General features: G+C 37.1%; 1 protein-coding gene across 5 annotated transcripts in view; it reads right to left on the bottom strand.

Annotated features, from left to right (window-relative positions):
- LOC106830082 (basic immunoglobulin-like variable motif-containing protein) overlaps positions 1–22597 on the bottom strand; it is a 70018-nt gene that overhangs the window by 40005 nt on the left and 7416 nt on the right. For all 5 annotated transcript variants that reach the window (XR_011506647.1, XR_011506646.1, XM_070520128.1 and 2 more), the window contains 4 exons: positions 12057–12183; positions 8453–8548; positions 8057–8161; positions 7745–7839 (listed from right to left, as the gene is read on the bottom strand). Coding sequence is in view for 3 of the 5 variants with exons in the window: in XM_070520128.1 (XP_070376229.1) it covers positions 7745–7839; positions 8057–8161; positions 8453–8548; positions 12057–12183 (423 nt within the window). In the remaining 2 variants the exon portion in view is untranslated. The remainder of the gene's footprint in view (positions 1–7744; positions 7840–8056; positions 8162–8452; positions 8549–12056; positions 12184–22597) is intronic.

The raw sequence follows: 22597 nt of genomic DNA, 5'->3' as shown, positions 1-22597 counted from the left end.
TAACAGAGCCAAGGAGGCGGGACCCCACCCCCACCCTTGCAGACACACAAAATTTGTGAATTCCATGGAGACAACATTTCTGTCTTAAACTCTTTCTCCAAGGTTTCATGTAGACCTTTCCCATAGATTTTCACTTCATGGCCTACTGTCAGAGCATACCTGCACAGCAAGGCAATCTTTTCTATTAAAATCTCTATTCCAAAGGATAAATAAGTCTTCCTGCAGTGTTGGTTCAATTACCCTGACAAATTAAAAACTAACACCCAAAGGCAGCTCCAAATGAAGAATATAAGAGCTAAAATTCAGAAGACGGTCAATATTTCATTTTCAGAGTTGCACCTGATTTTAGATAGGTTCCAGGATGGTGAGCAAATGTAAACATTCGGATTTAAATTCCTCATAAATTCAATGAATACAAAAGATGTTTATACACATAATTGGTATAGAAAAAACTCTTTAAATCTTTTAAAAATTGTGAAAATGCCAAATAAGTTTTCCCAAATAACTAAACTTTTTAATAAGAACTTTTATTATTAATTTTAATGGAAAGCTTTAAGTATTTCAAACTTTCCTCCTTTCTTAAGTCATATGTAATACAGAACAGCTGACTTCTTTAGTGTGACTATAAATAGTAACTACTTTAATGTCCTGGAATATATTCAGGATTTCAGGGGCAAATGAGATAGATAAGAAAGTGTGCTCTCATTAATATTCCCATAATTTTATCTGCTACAAATACTCTGACCATGTCCTAGTTTTCTAGAAGACATGAGGTGGTTTTTCTTCTATGGAGTAATATTTATGGGCTTAGTGCACTCAGGGATTTTTTTTTCTCTCTACTTCAAGGTACAAAACATTCTGATTGATTTAGATGAAGGATCAGCAAACTTTTTCTTAAAGGGCCAGGCAGTAAATATTTGAGGCTTGTGGGTCACAGGCACTACTCAACTCTGCCATTGTGGCATGAAAGCACCCATAGACAAAAGCAGCCAAAAGCAATGTGTAAGCAAATGGATATGGTTGTGTTTAATAAAACTTTATGTACAAACCAGGCTGCTGCTTTATGGGCTGTAGTTTGCCAACTTCTGATTTAGAGCAATAATTCTCAAACTTTTTGACACAGAATCCCTTCTGCAAGGAAAGTTTACAGGGCAGGCTATTCCATAAGAAGGATCAAAGCAGAGTTTCTGTGGCCAAAAAGGAAGTAGGTAATCCAGGTACCCACTCCTCTCCCCCACCAGCCCTGAGGCACTGCCATAGAAATTCCTAGGGCTCAACCAAGCCCAATTTGAGAAATTTTAATAAAAAGAATTTTTATTATAGCTGTTTAATGGAAATCTTTACCTATTTCACACTTTCCTCCTTTCTTAAGTTAAATGTAATACAAAACAGCTGACATTTAGTGTGATTATGGATAGTAATTACATTAATGTCCTGGAATATATTCAGGATATCCTATCAATGTAAGACCAAGCTCTTGATAAAGAGTTGGACAGCACCTCTTTAGGAAGACTACAGCAGTAGTTCTCAAACTTTTAAACAACAGATCACCTGTACCAACCTCCAGAGTGTCTGACCCCATAGGTCTGGGGTGGGGACCAGGAATTTGCATGTCTAACAAGTTAGCAGGTGATGCTGACATTGGTCCAGGGACCACACTTGAGAGTCACTGGTCTACAGTTAAGAAGAAAATCTCATTTAACTTAATTCAGTAAGCAATTTATGAGCAGCTACTAACTATATCAGAAACTGGAGGGGCCAGCCCAGTGGCATAGTGGTTAAGTTCACGTGCTCTGTTTCCACTGCCCGGGGTTCAGCAGTTTGGATCCTGGGCCTGGACCTACATGGCGCTCATCAAGCCATGCTGCGGTGGCATGCCACATAGAAGAACTGGAAGGATTTACAACAATGATATACAACTATGTACTGGGGCTTTGGGGAAAGAAAAAAAAAAAGAGGAAGATTGGCAACAGATGTTAGCTTAAGGACAATCTTCCTCACCAAAAAAGCATACCTAAAAAAAAAAAAGAAAGTGCAGGGAAACAAAAGACAAGTGATGCACAGTACCTCCAGCTTCCCTTATAAGGAAGATGAAACAAGTAACTTTGAAATAGGGTAGAGTAAGACAGTGCCACAAAAAAGGGACATAATTCAAAGGAGAAGAGCACATTAGGCTTGAGGAATCAAGAAGGTGGGATACTCAAGACAGAACTTAATGAAGTGGCAAGATTTCAACAATCCAGACAGAGGAAAGAGCATGAAGAGAAACCAAATCACTGGGGAAAAGGGAAATAATCAGGGAAGAGCAAGTAGTCCGGTTTAGAATATGGGGTGTGATAGTCAGTATAGAGAGGCCTACCGGAGGGCACCCCCAGAATTTCAGGACAAGGTCAGAAAAAGATCACATTCTGAAATAAAAGACAGTAAACACAGTATTTAATACATTAAGATAGGCATCCAAGAAAGTAAATCTACTTAGGAGAAGACATATAAATGTGTTACAGATGGAAACTAAATTCAAAACAATGTTCACTCTAGACCAGAGTATATCCAAAAGATCTGAAACTTAAGCAATGAGCAACTACTACCAAATGTAGGCCCATGATCTGTATGTATAGAGAAAGGAGGAAAAAACGACTAGAATTAGCCAGCCTGCTGTACTGTGAGGAGGAGCATATGTCCTGATCAGCCAACAAGAGAATTCCCGTGCCTTTGGTATTATATTTCTCACTCTAAGTTAATATATCAACATGCTGATGTTCTTTGAGTTTGTTCTCTAAAGACTGATCATCTATAGAAGAACTATAGAGAATTCTAGAAGAACATATTAGAATGTATTTTTACACCTTCAAAGACATGAACCAGATTCTGTAATCCAGCAACATAACATCTTGCAAGGCTCTTAGTCCCTTGGCATCTTTTAAATACAACTGGTACATGTAGGACAGCAGTGGAAGGTCAATCTGTATTGGCTTTGAATGGTGCTAAGGAGTTTATGCTTTAAGCGAGCACTAGAGAGCGCCTAAAGAAGAAAGGTATCTGTTAGCACTGCACGTTAAAAAGATTCATCTGGTCTTGTGCCTAATTTGAACTGGAGAAAACCAGTGGATGAGGAATACACAGTCCACCTGAGATGTGCTAAGGCACTATAGTAAGCTGGTAGCAATGGCCAGGGTGAGGGTACATATGAGTTATGTTCAGATAGGACAGAGGTAGCTATTCTCTGTTAAGCAAAAATAATGAGTTAAAATAGAATAAAAATGAAATACATGAATATTAGTATAATTTTCAAGCTGGCTGATAAAAAAAAATGAATCTGGACTTCCCTGGCACAAATGTTGGTTGCTAAATGAACCAACAGTTTGAAGTTACCTGAATGATAATCTAAATAATGATGATAATAATAAGTGAACCAATAGTAGGAAGCTAATGTTGGCAATTTATAGCACAATCTTTTATTGTATTTACATTTCTGAAAAAAATACTTTGTTAAATCTGTTAACGTCTATCAAAATCTCTGGATTTTGTTTTTATTCCATGAATGAGCTCAGTTCACATTTACTGAGGGCCCCTGGAAACGAGCATCGCAGCAAGCACTGGGGAGTTACAAAGTCAAAGCAGCATAGTTCCCAGGAAAACCTAAAGCCTATTGAGGAAACAGGCCTAACAGTCCTTAAAAAGTAATTTAAACAAAAAAAGAAGATACATGACAAAGGGTTTTCAAATGAACAGCAACAACTGGCGATGGTTTTCAGTACTGAACATCCCAGAGACAAATGAGAAAAGCCTATCTCTACAACCCTTTCTTCCACAATGAGAGAGAACAGAGACTTCTGCTTGACACAGGTATCGCTCCTCCCTCTGAATACAATCAGAAGTTCTAGGGGAACATGTGTGAGGTCCTAGGGCACCATATATGGAATCAAAGTGCTATTGAGAGCAGTTCCTATGGTCAAGGAGCTGGACAGACATATTAAAAAGATGCAACATATAGGGGCAGACCTAGTGGTGTAGTGGTTAAGTTCATGTGCTCCAATTTGGCAGCCCGGGGTTTGCAGGTTCAGATCCCAGGCATGGACCTATACTCCGCTCATCAGGCCATGCTGTGGCACCATCCCACATACACAGTAGAGGAAGACTAGCATAGATGTTAGCTTAGGGACAATCTTCCTCAAGCAAAAATAGAAAGATTGGCAATAGATGTTAGGTCAGGGCCAATCTCGCTCATGAAAAAAAAAGATGCAACATATATATAAAGTAGCATATGCCAAGGGCCAAATGACAGATGCAAACAGCATGATAGGAAATAAGAGGAATCCAGGCCTAACGTGGCAGACAAAGCTTCAGCAGTAAAGCAGGCTCACGTGGGACCACTGATTACTGAAGAGGACGACAAGTAAATTCCAAGGAATAGTCAGATCAATTATCCTTCAGGAAATACACACAGAAAAAGAAACAGTAAGGAATCAAGCATTGTAATAGGAAAAATAAAAACAGAAATAAAACTGGGAAAATATATTATTAAAATTTATTTTAAGAAATTCTAGTAGTAACCACCCCTCTCCCCCAGCCAAAAAAAAGGAATGAGAGAAGAGAAATCAGTAGCTTATTCCATTCTTCAAATGAAAAAGACATGAGGTATGTTTAAACATAGTAGAGGAATTCAGAAAACAATATCAGGTCAATTCATTAAAAGAACTGGAACAAATTTGGAAGACTCTTTAAAATGTTACATTTGCTTAACTGCTGTGGCAAAATTGTCTTGTAAATAAGCAAACAATCATTAGTTTCAAAATAATCTGGAGAATGTGTTTATTATGAAGGTAAGAAGGTATTTTGTTATAATACTGGATTAAATATAAAAAGATCTGTTAAAATGCATAACAAAATTTCCAGAGATTAGAAAAGGAGTAAAAGTAGGGATTCTATGAAATAAGTGAACTTTAAAAATAGCTTTTTTCCTGAGGGTTTCTGCTAAACCATAGAAAATTTAAAGTTCCACTTTGATGGCTGCAGGAAGTATGCAGGAAATAAGCCTGGGGTTGCCCAGGATGGAGAGGGAAGGAAAACAGAATATGTCACCCAAAATAAGCCCTTTGACATAAAAATTATTTTGAGCTAAAAGCAATTAAGTAGTAAATGCAGGAAAAGCTCTCTCAATCCTTCTCTTTTCTGCCTAAAGGCAGGCTATAGATGCTCCTTTTACTGGAGACAGACTCTTAGCCCCAAGATGGCAACCAGAGGAATCTACAAATAAAACGTATTCCATCAGTTTCCTCCCATGTATTTACTTTCCCACAGGTTTCTGCCCTTGGAAGCCTGAAACTGCTTTCCTTTGTCCTGTTATTTATCTACAAATTTATTGTTCTTTGTTGAAGATGCTTTTTAGGCCAAGATTCTAATCCACCTTGCTGAGTTACTTTTTGTTGAGATTTCTCCTGCTTGATGTGTGCTGCACATGTTAATAAGCTGTTTGGGTTTTTTCTTGTTAGTTTGCCCTTTTGTTAAAGGTCTCAGCTGAAAACCTAAGATAGGTAGAGGTAAAATTTTTCCTCCCCTACAAAAGTCTTAAGGGGAGAACACATGCAAAGCTGGCACACCATGAGGCTGCACAACTTCAATGTAAAGGTAAATGAGAAATAAACTGACCACACATAACAGGGACCAAGGAAATCTGCCTGTCTGAATTTTGGATTGACAGAGGAGGAAAAAATTTCCCCCAAGAATTCATAATCATAAGTCAGTATAAATTATGCAACCTATGTGGTCAAAAAAATCCTCAATTACAGAATTTAAATAATAACTACCCCAGTTCTCCAGGGAACATGCAAAATTAAATGCAAATCTTCTCTGAGGATTCTTAAGATTCCTAAATTCAATCCAAGCCTCAAAGCCTTCCACAGAAACAGATCCAATTAACGGATTACAGTTCTTAAAAAATTAAACACATAAGGAAACAAGGCACCTCAAGTGAGATCCAAAAGAAACAACAGACAGTAGAATCGGATACACTCAAATTTCAGATATTAGATTAAATATAGAAAAAAGCTTTAATGTATTTTAAAAAATAGTCTGAAAATATGAGTAAAGAACAAGAGACTTTATCTTTTTTTTTTTACATTTTTTGAATTTTTATTTATTTATTTTTGTGTGTGTGAGGAAGGTTGGCCCTGAGCTAATATCTGTTGCCAATCTTCCTCTTTTTGCTTGAGGAAGATGGTCCCTGAGCTACCATCTGTGCCAATCTTCCTCTATTTTATGTGGGATGCCACCAGAGCATGGCTTGACAAGCAGTGCTAGGTCCGTGCCTGGGATCCGAACCTGCGAACCCCAGGCCACCAAAGCAGAGCACGTGAACCCAACCACTATGCCACTGGGCCAGTGCCAGAAAAGGAGAATTTAAAAAAAAGCAGATTGGAAAAAGAACTAGATATTTATGGAATGAAAAACATGATTGAATTTTTTGAAAAATTCAAACTCAATGGAGAATACAAAAAGTAAACCAAACACAGCTAAAGAAAAAATTTAGCAACCTGGAAAGTATATCCTTCCTTAGTTTTTAATTGCCTGATCAATTACTGAGAGTAGTGTAATGAGAGTCTCACCAGAAACAGAAAAATGTATGAATACACCATTTATAGCTACCCTTTCCTTAGGGACAGGCCCCCTGCAAATGCACAGAATTCAACCAGTAAGAATAAAAGCTAACATTTATTGAGTCGTCTCTCTGTGTCAAAGGGCTTCTGTGTCCATCCTTGCCAAGTCCAGTTTTAGCAAGAATCCTGCTGTCAGTTTAGAGAGAATCGCCCAGCCTTGATATCTGATCAAGTCCTCATCCCCCACCCTTGATGTCTAAGCCCTTGGCTTGCCCGTTGTAAGAATCCTGTTAGAGCAATTTAGCAAGAATCCCTCGACCCTGGATGCCTCTTCTTAGTAATTTTCCATCCATTGACTCCTCACCTTGCTAGTTGACTATAAATTCCCAGTGGCCTTTGCTGTATTCAGGGTTGAGCCCAATCTCTCTCCCTATTGCAATATCCTTATTACAATAGTCTTGAATAAAGTCTTCCTTATCATTTTAACAACTGTCAAAATTTTTTCTTTAATGCTGTATTACAGTTTTCTGATTTATAAAGTCAAAAGATTATTACGCAATTTAAAAAATGGAAGTTATTAAATAATGCAAATTATTTAATTAGCATATAACTAGAAAACAATCCTTAGGATCAACTCCATTACTCTCTGTTATAACCAAGACTGTTCTATGATAGAACTGTGTCACTTCCACAGTCCAGTGTCCTGTTGTTATATGTTATCATGCAGGTCTAATATCAAATATTCTAAAATCCTTGCATTCCCTTTCAGGAAGAACTGCAAATTCCACGCCACTTCCTGAAAGAGTTTTACCAGCACGGACACACACACACACACACACACACACACCATGGACCCAAACAATACAAACAACATGTTAAAGTAGTGTTTATGACATACCTTAAAGTTCTAAAAGTTCTACATGCAAAGATGAAAAGAGCTAAAAATATTCAACTATTTATTGAAAAGTGCTGTACAGATTACTATTATGATTTCCTCCTTGGATAAAGAGATATAAAAGTAAGAGACTGTGTTTAGGGTTTACATAACGTCCCATGAATCAAAACAGCCAATCTTTGAGATGGATCCTAAAGCATATAGGCGTACGTGCACACACACGTTTGTGTGAATCTTCTATATGTTTACCTACCGGTTTCTCCAGCTGTTTTATTCTTCCCATGAGGCTTATACAGAACATATGAGCATCCTTTTACATGGAAATGGTCATTAATTTGTCTGAACCATCTGAAAAATAACAAGAAGATTTGCTCATAGCAACAGTTCCATAACAAAGGGGACTATTCCAGTTCTAGAGAAATTCAGGCAGAGCCCAAGTCGGGCATATCTACTAGAGATTAGGGCCCAGCAGCTGGATACATGGTTTATTACCAACACACATCTAGAGCATTATTATTTTGCAGAACTAAAAGTAAGGTATTGCCTCTAAGCGAGGGCTTCGTACCTCATAAGTGTTGTATTTCCAGTGAAAGGGCCAAACCTAATATCTTCAAACGGAGGTTGAAAGCCCAAAATATGTAAAGCTTCTTCTTGAGTAATAGGTGGAAGACTACAAAAGAAACATTGCCCTTCATTTTACAATTCCTGTCATATGCAAATACAAACTGTCTTAATGTTCATATGTCTGATTTGCAAACAATTTTAGTAATATTTTTAATTTTTATTTTATTGAAAAATAATACATGCATATATTTTTAGCTAAAAGGCTCATAAGAAAACACAGCAGCTTTCTCTCAATTTATGAAAAATCTATTCTTAAAAATCTTCCATTATAAAGAAAGCAACACAAAATAACATTTGAATTTGGGGTTTGGGGATACCAATAAGTGAGCATACTTACCTTCCAGCTCCCATTGTGCTATATAAGAAATTCCAACAGGAAATTAATGAGGAGATACCACAAGAAGTCTTATATTGTGGTCGGCTTATGCAGTACCTGAAAAAACAAAAGACTGGTTTTTTCACTTGAATGAACACAAAATGTGCATAATAAAAATATAACACTCATGGTAACTAAAAGTGTTAACTTAATGAAACTTTGATCATTTAAACCAATGTAAAATCTTTATTGATTTAAAATATTTTTAGATTTATTAAACATATCATAAATGCCTAACAATAAATCATCCATTTTAATAAAGATGGCTAAGTATGACTACTAGTTAAAGCCAATGGAAAAAAATTAATGATATATAAATTTAGACACCAATTACTAAAATTTCAATGTAAACTCCTAGCTGCACCACATCCATGATTATCTGCAACTTCAATTGTAGGAGTTCTTTATATATTCTGGATATTAACCCCTTATCAGATATATAACCTGCAAATATCTTCTCCCATTCCATAGGTTGCCTTTTCACTTTGTTGATTGTTTCCATTGATGCACAAAAGTTTTTAAGTTTGACATAGTCCCATTTATCTATTTTTGCTTTCGTTACCTGTGCTTTTGGTGTCATATTCCAGAAATCATTGCCAAATCCAATATCATGAAGATACTCCCCTACGTTTTCTTCTAGGAGTTTTATAGTCTTAGGTCTTACATTTATGTCCTTAATCCGTTTTGAGTTGATTTTTGTGTAAAGTGAGGGTCAACTTCATTCTTTTGCATGTGGACATCCACTTTTGCCAGTACCATTTGCTGAGAAGACTGTCCTTTCCCCATTCTGTGATCTTGGCACCCTTGCTGAAGATTATTTGCCCAGTTACGTGAGGGTCTACTTCTGGGTTTTCTATTCTGTTTCATTGGTCTACATGTCTGTCTTTATGCCAGTACCACACTGTTCAATTACTGTAGGTTTGTAATACATTTTGAAATCAGGAAGTATGTGGCCTGTGTTCCACTCCTGCAATCACCATCTTTCCAGCCATTCACCAGAGGCAGTGTCCTCAGATGGAAGTGAGGGGTAAGATAATAAAGTGGCGATCAGCACGATGTCTCCTTCTGCAACTCTCCCTGCATTCCTGGAGTGCTGAACTGGGTCTCCACAAAGAACACTGATGCTTCTCCACTGATGTGACTGTTCACACCCCTAGATCTAATCAAAGGGTCACTGGATGGTTTCAGGACCATCACATGATCTTTAAGGAAACCTGCCTTGTCTGAGGCCAGCAGTGTTCTGTGCAGCTCTCAGTGTCTTCTCTCCACTAGTGCACAGGATTTGATAAGTGTGCTTTGGAGCCTGTAGTTTGGGGATGCTGCTATTTCTTTGTTTCAGGGAAGACGGAGTTTTTGCCTGTTTTTCATCTTGTTGTTATTGTTTTAATGGGTTTGAGGGAAGGAGTGGAGTAGAAAGACCATACTCTGTTGTATTTAAATTTCTCCCTTCCATCTTAAACACTTCTTCACAAAGCCTTGGGATCAACCCTAGGCACCCTTAAGACTTTTCAGGGCCAGCCCCAGTGGCCTAGTGGTTAAGTCTGGTGCACTCCACTTCAGCAGCCCAGGTTCAGTTCCTGAGCGCAGACCTACACCACTTTTCTGTCAATGGCCATGCTGTGGCTGTGGCTCAGATACAAAAAGAGGAAGATTGGCAATGGATGTTAGCTCAAGGCGAATCTTCCTCAGGAAAAAAAACAATTCGTACTTCTTCATCAATCCAAACTTGTTTACTGGTCTTGTTCATAACAGGCTTAAAACTTTAATCAACATTCTTACTGTCTTCTGTGGATCTTTCCATTCCAACCTTGATCTTGTAATATTATTAGTGGGAAATAAGTTTGTCATTCTAGTAATCTTTCCCCTCAGGGTATTTCTTCATCTATCCTTCCTCATCCAAGCCTTTATGGCCTCATATGTTATACTATTAAAATATAATTTCTCATATATATTGTTAAAACAAATCTTACATCTAAGATTTAAAAGCAAAAATGGGCAAAGCCTTACTCCAAAGTAACTAAAATTAATGTTTTCAATTCTAGTATCTCTCTCCAATACACTCTACATACTAACTGCCAGTTTATCTTCATAAAATACCCTTTTCTTAAGAAATCATCAATGGCTTCTCTCTCCCCCAGAAAAGAAAAATCTAAATCCTTAGCCTTATGTCCAAAAAATAGATCATGACTTGTGATATAAAGAAAGAGCATGGACTTCAGAGTCTGGCTCTCTCCAGGATCAATACAAGATCTACTCCTTTGCCATGAGGGGTTGAGCAAGTTTCTTAGCTTCTCTGAGCTTCACTCCAGACAAGCTGGTCTACTCTTCGTTACCAACACACCAGGCACTTTCTACCATCCATTCAAAGACCTTTAGACCCTCTATCCTCTAGGTTTTCTCTCTTAAGACCCAGCTCTTCAGTGAAGCCATTTGGTGATCATTACCTCCTCTCATGTTGATTGTTTATTCATACCCATCGCCTGACATATTGGCTGAGATATTCTATATTTTTATGCTTAGGCCCTTCTTCTCAATTAGATTTTAAATCTTGAAAGAACGAAGACCATGTTTTGTGCATCTCTGTATTCTCAGAGTAATTCTCAGACAGTAAAGGGTCCAGTGTTTATTAAGTGATAAAAATCTAATATTTCTAAAATCTCACACAAAAGAATTTTAAAAACTAGAGATTAGTAATATTTAAAAACTATTGAGAATTAAACCTTTCTTTCTTTAGAATAGGGACTGTATTTTAAGGTAACCAAAGAGTCCCAGTTAGTAAGTGGGGGCTCTTCTTATTAGAAGAATGCCAGCTAACAAAGTCAAAAGAAATGCTAGAATTTTGAAACATCACCATTTCGCAACAAGGATTCAGGCAGAGATTGGTCAATGGGTTTGGCTAAAACCACTAGGTGAAAAGTCAGTGGGAACCTGGATATTAGCCAGGCACCACTGTCGCCCTACAGATTACTTGTTGGTTGTAGAAGGAAAATAAAATAACTTGATGATGTGGGCTAAGGCTGTCACCACCTTAATCCAGTAATCAGGCCTAGAATCTCCATACTGGATGACTAAACACCATGGACCTCCTGACGTGATGCAGTGTGAGGGCACAGGATCACTTAGGCAGTATGCTTATCCAAAATGTTTAACCAGAATCTAACCAAGTCTTTATATCTGACTTCCAGTTTAGAGGAAATATTGAGGTTACAGGAATAATTTAGATAACTAATAGAAAAAAATCAGACAAATCCAGAAGGTAGGACATTCCACAAGCTATCTGGCCAAGTCTTTCAATAAGTCAATATCCTAGAATTTGAAAAAAAAAAAAAAAAAGAGTGGGGTGGAGACTGTTCTAGATTAAGAGAGATTTATGGGCCACAACAAGCAAATACAATGTGTGGTTCATGATGGGTCCCACTTTGAACAACCAAGTGTGCAGATATTTTCAGAAAACTCTAGGAAATCTGAATTTAGCCTGAGAGTTAGATACTGAGGAAATAGTGTTTATTAGGTATGACAATGGTATTGTGGGTAGGTAAAAAAAAGGTCAAGTTTTAGAGATTACCATCGTCTGAGGTCTAACACTTTCCGCTGCTTAATATCTTCAAGAGGAGAATACTGAGGCCACTCTCTTTGATGTCTTCCTTTTTTATCTGAAGTTTTCTTCTTGCAAATTTGTTTCTTTCCATTGCCTAGAATACAAGAGTATAAAATAAGCAAAATGTTTAAGATGAAGTAAACTGCAATGCAATATAATTAATTATGTAGCAAAATTAAAAAGTAACTGCCACTAGTTTAAAAAATGATATTTGCAAACATATTGAAGAAATACTTGAATCTTCAGGAACACTCCCCTACCTTAAAGAGAGAGAGAGAATAAAAACAAATTTAAACAACCATGAATGTTATTTCCTATCAGGTTCCTATATTCCAATTCCTGGGCTAGTCGCTTAGCTAGTAAAAGAATCAATCACAAAAATCTTTAGCCACACCTAGAAAATCAAATAACCAACAGTAAAATATTTAACTAGATCACTTTCCAGAAAATGAATCCTTTCTATAAAACAATAAAACCATATTAATGTAACTCTGTTAAAAAAGTAAAAGCAGTAGATCCAATAATACAATGATGTAACGTTTAAAAATATCTCCAGACCTACAGAGGCCACAAAGTGGATTAAGAATGATGCAGATATGTACATTATTAAAATGAAACTTTAGCACCAGTGACTAGAATGGAAAACAAAGTCTTTTTCTCTGTGTTACACACACACACACCCATACACCGCACACACATTCTCCCAAAGACCCATAAGACAAATAACAGTGGTTACCTATGGGGGAACAACAAAAGGGAGACAAAAGTGAGAGTGAGACTTCACCCTGTTTGGTTTTTACACTTTAATTTCTGAACCATGCTAATGGATTACCCAGTCAAAAAAATTTCGTAAATTAAAATATTAATAAATAACATCCAAGCTTCATTTCACTAAAATACTATTAACATTTCAGATAGTTATGCTCAAATACTTTAATAACTTTCACACATATTACATTTTAAATGAAATAATCAAATCTGTTATAAAATTAAATAAAATACAGTAATTTATTTTTGAGTTATTCATAAGTTGTAAAACACAGATTATATAGATACATGCCAAGAAAACAAACATGGAAAGGGATCCATTTTATTAATTTGAAATGTTCTTTAATGAAACCCTTTGGCACCCACAACCAGCTGGAACTCAGAGACCATGGTCACACAGGGAATTTCTCTAATTTTTGTAAAATGTCATAATCACAAACATGGTAATATCCAGAAGCAAGGGTTTTTTTCCCCTTCCTTCTAGTTATTCTTCCTAAGTCTTCACAGAGAACACAAAATTTTTCACAGAGCTGAACAATCACTGACAAACATGAGCAAAATCTCATTCTGACAAATTTCTCTTACTAATAACATCAATCTTAGAGAGTGAGAAGATGGAAAAACTCCTTTCACCACATCTTGCGATGTCTTCACTACCCAATAATGACTTGATTCCCTGAGTAGTTTTCCCAGCCACTTAAAATTTTAGAGGCTAATGAAGCACTGTGATCTGTGACCTTAGCGGCCCACAGAGTGGTCTGTACCCTCATACTTTCCTCTAAGGCTTACAAGAGCCTGTCCTCTGTTCTCTTCTAGCTCATTCCCATGAGCCCCTGGGATAAGTAAGCACCTATGATCCAAATTAGCATCTTTCATAACATCCCCACATGGCCACACAGAGAGCTGGTCCCACAGGCAAAATTCCATTCAAAATGAGAGAAGGAAGCTCTGACAAAGTGCAAGCTGAGTTTGAGAGGGGAACATAAAGAGCAATGCCTGAATACTTCTATCACATCAACTCCAGTAACCTTCGTCCACTGCCTTGTCATTGCTGTATTCCTTCTTCCATTCCTCCTCACCCTACCCACAACACACCCGTAAAGCCCCAACACCAAAATTACATATATATATTTACACACACACACATACACACACATACACCTCTATTCACCACACTGGCTTTTAGAGAGAGGTATGAGGATAGCAAATAAAAGTACAATATCCACCATTTTTTTGACCTAAGGAACCACAAGACAGAGTTCAGGGCAATCACTGTCACTGGAAAGTGAGGTGGTGGGGGGGAACCCCAGAAAGAAGAGAGCCTGAGAATGGGAGGCCCAAATTCTGTATACAAATTTGGCCCAAATCTTGGGCTGACTCCTGAACCATACATGCATAGAGCAGACCCGAGATAGCACAGCTCAGGCTAAAACAATTGAACTGAGATTGAGATGTCCTCAAGAGACAGAATTTGCAGTTTTAGTTGAACCAAATTAATAACTGATAACATTAAAAACACATAAAACACTCTTGGAGAAATACACTAGAATCCAAAATCACCATAACATAATATTTCCAATATCTAGGATACAATCCAAAAGTATCGAACATGTGAGGAAACTGAAAAATGTGACACATTCTCAAGAAAAAAGATAAGACCAACTCTGAGATGACCCAGATCTTAATATTGGGAGAAAAGGATTTTAAAGTGGATATTATAACTATGCTTTATGCGATAGATAAAATGAGATAGACAATGAATGAAAAAATAGTGAAACCAAGATAAAAAACAGAAACTATTAAAAAAATGTAACTTCTAGAACTAAAATAAATAACATCTGAAATAAATAACTCATTGAATATACTTAATTATCTTCAAGAGATTCACTTTAAATATAAAAAGACACAGGTTAAAAATAAATGGATGGAAAAAGATATACCCTACAAACACTAGCAAAAGAAAGCTGGAGTAGCTATATTAATATCAAACAAAGTAGCTTTCAGAATAAGAAATATCACCAGGAATAATGAGGGACATTTCATAATGATAAAAAAAAGTCAATTCATCAAGAAGAAATAAAAATCATAAATGTGTGTGCACCTAATAACAAAGTTTCAAATACCAAGAAAACAAAAAACAACAGAATTAAATGGAGAAAAGGCAACTCCACAATCATATCTGGAGATTTTTAACACCCTATTTTCAGCTATTGACAGAACAAGACAAAAATTAAGTAGGGGCCAGCCCCACAGCTGAGTGGTTAAGTTCACACACTCTGCTTTGGTGGCCCAGGGTTTCACTGGTTCAAATACTGGGCACAGACATGGCACTGCTCATCAGGCCATTCTGAGGTGGCATCCCACGTGGCACAATCAGAGGCACTCACAACTAGAATATACAACTAGGTACTGGGGGGGCTTTGGGGGAAAAGAAGAAGAAGGAAAACAAAAAGGGAGAAAAAAAATTGAGTAGTGAACAAGAAGACGTGAACAACACTTTCAAACACTTTGACCCAATAAATATTTACAGAACACAATGCCCAACAACCATAGCCTGCACCTTCTTTTTGAGTGCACATGGTACATCCACCAACATAGACCACTTGCTGGGCCATAAAACAAGTTTCAGTAAATTTAAAAAGACTGCAATCATATGTCCTCTATCCACAATGGAATTAAATTAAAAATCAATATTTAGAAAAACCCCAAACATCTGGAAATTACATAGCATACTTCCACCTAATGCATGTATCAAAAAAGAAATCACAAGGAAAATTAGAAAATATTTCAAATGAAATGACAATAAAAACAAAGTATCAAAATTTGTAGGCTGCAGCTAAAGCACTATTTAGAGAGCAATTTAGAGAATTAAATGCTTACAGTAGAAAAGTCTCGAATCAATGATTTAAGCTTTCATCTTAAGAAGTTAGGGAGTGATGTCAGCATCATGGTGGAGTGAGTTTTTCCAGTAATCTTTCCCCTCCAACAAAAAGGACATTCATACTCCAACAGAGGACATCCAAACACAACACAAAAACATCAGAGAGACCCGCACAGCCATACGATGGCGGGCAGAGAGGCTGGTGCCCCCCTTTGGAGGAGGTGGAATGGGGTAAGAGAAAACTTCGCTCCTGCTCCTAAAGACTGCAATCCAGGACCACGGGCAGCCTCCGAGAGGGAAGGAACAGGGGAGGGGACATTCACTCACAGGAACATCAAGGACTCCCGAGGGCTGCTGCAGCCTAGAGGGAAGCCCTCCACTGGGGCAAAAGCTTTCGTGGGTGATGACCTCATCAAGCCAACACCCCAGGAGAGCAGATAGCAAGAGCAGAGGGAGAAAGCCCCAAGAGCATGCAGGAGAAAGTGCCCCTCCCCCCACCTGCTCAGCACTGCTCCATCCCCTGGGATTTGGGCTGAAGGAAGATGGCTTGGAATACATGGTTCTTGACCCCAACCCAGTGGCAATAAGTGGTAACTGTCACCAAATAACACCAGGATGTGAAAAAACAGAGCCACTCCCTCTAGCAATATCAGACATTATGTTAGATCTCCAGACCAGAGAGAAAATGACAAATACCCAGAAATCAGTTCTGAGGACGGAGAAATATGTAATCTAAATGACAAAGAATTCAAAACAGCTATCACCAAAAAACTCAACAAGGTAAAAGAGAATGTAGAGAAACAACTCAATGAGTTCAGGAGCTACTTCACAAAACAGACTGAAACTATAAAGAAAAATCAATAAGAAATATTAGAGATGAAAGACACAATGGAAGAAATAAAACAAAATATGGATTCCCTGAACACTCAAGCAGACACCATGGAGGAGCATATCAGCATAATCGAAGATAGACATGTTGAAATGCTCCAGATAGAGGAGGAGAGAGAACTACGACTAAGAAGAAATGAAGAAAGTCTCCAAGAAATATCTGACTCAATTAGAAAATGCAACAGAAGAATTATAGGTATTCAAGAAGGAGAAGAAAAGGAGAATGGAGTAGAATGCTTGTTCAAAGAAATAACAGCAGAGAAGTTCCCAAACCTAGGGAAGGAAATCCATGTGGAAGAGGCTGCCAGATCTCCTAAATATGTCAATGTAAAAAGACCTACTGCAAGGCATATAGTAGTGAAACTGGCAAAACTGAATGACAAAGAAAAAATACTAAGGGCAGCAAAGCAAAAGAAAATAACCTACAAAGGAACTCCCAAGACGCTTTCAGTGGATTTCTCTGCAGAAACCTTACAGGCTAGGAGAGACTGGAATTACATATTCAAATCTTTGAAGGACAAAAACTTTCAGCCAAGAATACTCTATCCAGCAAAAATATCCTTCAGATATGATGGAGAAATAAAAACTTTCAACAACAAACATAAGCTAAGGGATTTCATAGCCACAACACAGCCCCTACAAGAAATCCTCAAGAAGGTCCTCATACCTGAAAACAAAAAAGGGACAAAGGAGTCACAAAGCACGGAGTAAGGAGACAAATAGGTAGACAGAATCAGAGCAGGCTAGGAAATACTCAAGTGTAGCATTAAAGACAAAGGGAAGGAAAACACAAAAACAAAGATAATCTTGTCATTTTAACCACAAACTCATAAGACAAGATGGAAGAAGATGTGAGAAAAACAACTTAGGAGGGGAGGAGGAATGGGACTGAATCAGTTTAGTCTAAGAAAATTAGAGGCCATCAGAAAACGGACTATCTTATCCATGAGATTTTGAATACAAACCTCAGGGTAACCACTAAACAAAAAGGCAGAACAGAGACACAAATAATAAATAAGGAGAAAACAAAGAAAAACAACATAAAAAACTACATAACTCGATTAGTAGACCAAAATACACAGGATGAGAAACAAAGGAAACACAGGAGAACTGGAAAATGAGTGATACAATGTCAGCATTAAGCCCTCATATATCGATAATCACCCTAAACATAAATGGATTGAATTCTCCAATAAAAAGACACAGAGTGGAGAGATGGATTAAACAACAAGACCCAACAATATGCTGCCTCCAGGAAACACATCTCAGCTCCAATGACAAACACAGGCTCAGAGTGAAGGGATGGAAGACAATACTCCAAACTAATGGCAAACAAAAGAAAGCAGGTGTTGGAATCCTTATATCAGACAAAGGAGACTTCAAGATAAGGCATGTAAAGAGAGACAAAGAGGGACAGTATATAATGATCAAAGGGACATTCCATCAAGAAGAAATAACACTTATAAATATCTATGCACCCAACACAGGAGCACCAAAGTACATAAAGCAACTATTAAAAAACCTAAAAGAAGACATTAATAATAGCACAATAATAGTCAGAGACCTCAACACTCCGGTCACATCAATGGATAGATCATCTGGACAGAAAATCAACAAGGAAACAGTGGAATTAAATGAAAAGCTAGACCAGCTGGACTTAACAGACATATATAGAACATTCCATTCAAAAACAGCAGAATACACATTCTTCTCAAGAGCACACGGAATATTCTCAAGAATAGACCACATGTTGGAAAACAAAGGAAGCCTCAATAAATTTAATATTGAAATAATAACAAGCATCTTTTCTGATCAAATGCTACAAAGCTAGAAATTAATTACAAGAAAAAAGCTGAGAAAAGGATAAAGATGTGGAGACTAAATAACATGCTATTGAACAGGAACTGGATCATTGAAGAAATTAAAGGAGAAATAAAAAAATATCTGGAGGCAAATGAAAAGGAAAGCATACCATACCAACTCTTATGGGATGCAGCAAAAGTCATAAGATGGAAATTCATCACAATACAGGCTCACCTTATCAAACAAGAAAAAGCCCAAATAAACAATCTCAAACTACACCTATTTGAACTAGAAAAAGACCAAACTAAGCCCAAAGCCAGCAGAAGGAGAGAAATAACAAAAATTAGAGCAGAGATAAATGCTATTGAAACAAAAAAGGCAGTAGAAAGGATCAATGAAACAAAGAGCTGGTTCTTTGAGAAGGTTTACAATTGACAAACCCCTAGCCAGATTCACAAATAAAAAAGAGAGAAAGCTCAGATAAATAAAATTAGAAATGAAACAGGAGAAATACAATGGATACCACAGAATTACAACAGACTATAAGAGAATACTATGAAGAACTATATGCCAACAAAATGGACAATCTAGAGGAAATGGATAAATTCTTAGACTCTTACAACTTCCCAAAGCTGAATCAAAAAGAAATAGAGAATATGAATACACCAATTACAAGTAAAGAGATTGAAACAGTAATCAAAAGCATCCCAAAAAATAGAAGCCCAGGACCAGATGGTTTCCCTGGGGAATTCTACCAAACTTTCAGAGGGGATTTAATACCTATCCTTCTCAAGCTATTCCAAACAATTAGGGAAGATGGAACACTTCCTAACACATTCTATGAGGCCAACATCATTCTGATACCAAAGCCTGACAAGGACAACACAAAAACGGAAAACTACAGGCCAATATCACTGATGAACATAGATGCAAAAATGCTCAACAAAATATTGGCAACCCAAATACAGCAATACATCAAAAAGATCGTACATCATGATCAAGTGGGATTCATACACATACACAGGGATGGTTCAACATCTGCAAATCAATCAATGTGATACACCACATTAACAAAATGAGGAGTAAAAACCACATGATCATCTCAATAAATGCAGAGAAAGCATTTGACAAGATCCAACAGCCACTTATGATAAAAACTCTAAACAAAATGGGGATAGAAGGGAATTACCTCAACATATATAGGCCAACATATATAGGCCATATATGACAAACCCACAGCCAACACCATACTCAATGGGGGAAAACTGAATGCCATCCCTCTGAGAACAGGAACAAGACAAGGATGCCCACTATCACCACTCTTATTCAACATAGTACGGGAGGTTTTGGCCAGAGCAATTAGGTAAGAGAAAGGAATAAAAAGAATCCAAATAGGGAGTGAGACGTGAAACTCTCACTGTTTGCAGACGACATGATCTTACATATAGAAAACCCTAAAGAATGCATCGGAAAACTATTAGAAATAATCAACAACTACAACAAAGTTGCAGGGTACAAAATCAACTTACAAAAATCACTTGCATTTCTATACTCTAATAACGAACTTACAGAAAGAGAACTCAAGAATACAATTCCATTTACAATCACAACAAAAAGAATAAAGTACCTAGGAATAAATTTAACTAAGGAGGTCAAGGACTTATACAATGAAAACTGTAAGACATTATTGAAAGAAACAGATAATGACATAAAGAGATGGAAAGAGATTCCATGCACACGGATTGGAAGAATAAACATAGTTAAAATGTCCATACTACCTAAAGCAATCTACAGATTCAATGCAATCCCTATCAGAATCCCAATGACATTCTTCATGGAAATAGAGCAAAGAATCCTAAAATTCATATGGGGCAACCAAAAACCCCAAATTGCCAAAGCAATACTGAGAAAAAAGAACAAAGCTGGAGGCATCATAATCCCTGACTTCAAAATGTACTACAAAGCCATAGTGATCAAAACAGCATGGTACTGGCACAAAAACAGACATACAGATGAATGGAACAGAACAGAAAGCCCAGAAATAAAACCACACATATATGGACAGCTAATCTTTCACAAAGGTACCAAGAACATACAGTGGAGAAAAGACAGTCTCTTCAATAAATGGTGTTGGGAAAACTGAACAGCCACATGCAAAAGAATAAAAGTAGACCATCATATCATACCATACACAAAAATAAACTCAAAATGGATCAAAGACTTGAAGATAAATCCTGTAACCATAAAACTCCTGGAAGATAACATAGGTAGTACACTCTCTGACATCAAACTAAAAAGGATATTTTTGGATACCATGTCTTCTCAGACAAGAGAAACAAAAGGAAAAATAAACAAGCGGGAGTTCATCAGACTAAAGGGTTTCTGCAAGGCAAAAGAAACTAGGATCAAAGCAAAAAGACAACTCACCAATTGGGAGAAAATTTTTGCAAATCATATATCTGATAAGGGGTTAATCTTCATAATATATAAGGAACTCACACAACTGAACAACAAAAAAACAAACAGCTTGATCAAAAAATGGGCAGAGGATATGAACATTTTTCCAAAGAAGATATACAGATGGCCAATAAACACATGAAAAGATTTTCAACATCACTAATCATCAGGGAAATGCTAATCAAAACTACACTAAGACACCACCTTATGCCTGTTAAAATGGCTATAATCACTAAGACTAAAAATAACAAATGTTAGAGACGGTGTGGAGAGAAGGGAACCCTCATATGCTGCTGGTGGGAATGCAACTGGTGCAGCCACTATGGAAAACAGTATGGAGATTCCTCAAAAAACTAAAAATAGAACTACCATATGACCCAGCTATGTCAATTCTAGGTATCTACCCAAACAACTTGAAATCAACAATCCAAAGTAACATATGCACCCCTATGTTCATGGCAGCACTATTCACAATAGCCAAGACATGGAAATAATCCAAGTGCCCATCAATTGATGACTGGATAAAGAAGATGTGGTATATATATATATACTCAGCCAGGAAAAAAAAAGACAAAATCATCCCATTTGCAACAACATGGATGGACCTAGAGGGAATTATGCTTAGCAAAGTAAGCCAGACTGAGAAAGACAAACACCAGATGATTTCACTCATATGTGGAACATAAACAAGCACATTGACAAAGAAAAGAGTTCAGTGGTTTCCAGGGGAAGTGGGGTTGGAGGTGGGCACAGGAGGGGAAGGGGAGCACCTAGGTGGTGACAGATAAGAAATAATGTACAACTGAAATTTCACAATGACATAAACTATTATGAACTCAAAAAAAAGTTAGAAAATGAAGAACGAAGTAGGCAGAAGGAAGGATATAATGAAAAGCAGAAATCAATGAAATAGAAAACAATTGATAAAACTAACAAAGCTGAAAGCCAGTTATTTGAAAAGATGAACAACACTGATAAACCCCTTGTTAGACATAAAAAAAAAGAAAAACAAAAAAACCCCCAAATTTCCAGCATCAGGATTGAAAGACAAATTATCACGAAAGACCTCACAGACGTTAGAAGATAAAAGGGACTTAGAAACAACTCCGTGCCAACAAACTTGACAGCTTAGATGAAATGGATAAACTAAAATTTGACAGAATTAATGGGAATCGAGACAACTCCAATATGACAGAGATTTTTAATACCCCTCAGAAAACACAAGGAGAAAACACTTCCTAATTTCTCTTAGGAGACCTGCACAGCCCTAATTCCCACATCTGGAAAAGATATTACAAAAAACATTATAGACCAACCACCCATAAATACAGACACAAAGTGAAATTCCCCTGACAGCCATAAAAATTACAGATTTACATAACATTCTGTGAAAGAAGCTGATTTTGCAAATGAACAAGAACTATGGAGATTGTACAAAATGATGCAAGAAACCTGGAAGTAAAAGACAAATCCTAGTTCTATTTCTTACTAGCTGTGCAACTTTGCACAAGCAATTTATTCCCTCTAAGCATCATTTTTTTTTAATCTATAAAATTGGGATACCTACCACATAAAATTCCTGTATTACCGTGAGATCAAAAGAAAGAAGCAAAAAGCATCAGTATCTGCCACAGGACCACCACAACGCAACTGGGAAGGCTGTGCATTGCACCCTAGGTGAACAGCACCCTCTTAAATTGTGCAGTACACA

This window comes from Equus asinus, chromosome 11 (genome assembly GCF_041296235.1).
Source record: "Equus asinus isolate D_3611 breed Donkey chromosome 11, EquAss-T2T_v2, whole genome shotgun sequence".
Lineage (NCBI taxonomy): Eukaryota > Metazoa > Chordata > Mammalia > Perissodactyla > Equidae > Equus > Equus asinus.
This window is presented reverse-complemented; position numbering and strand designations above follow the sequence as displayed.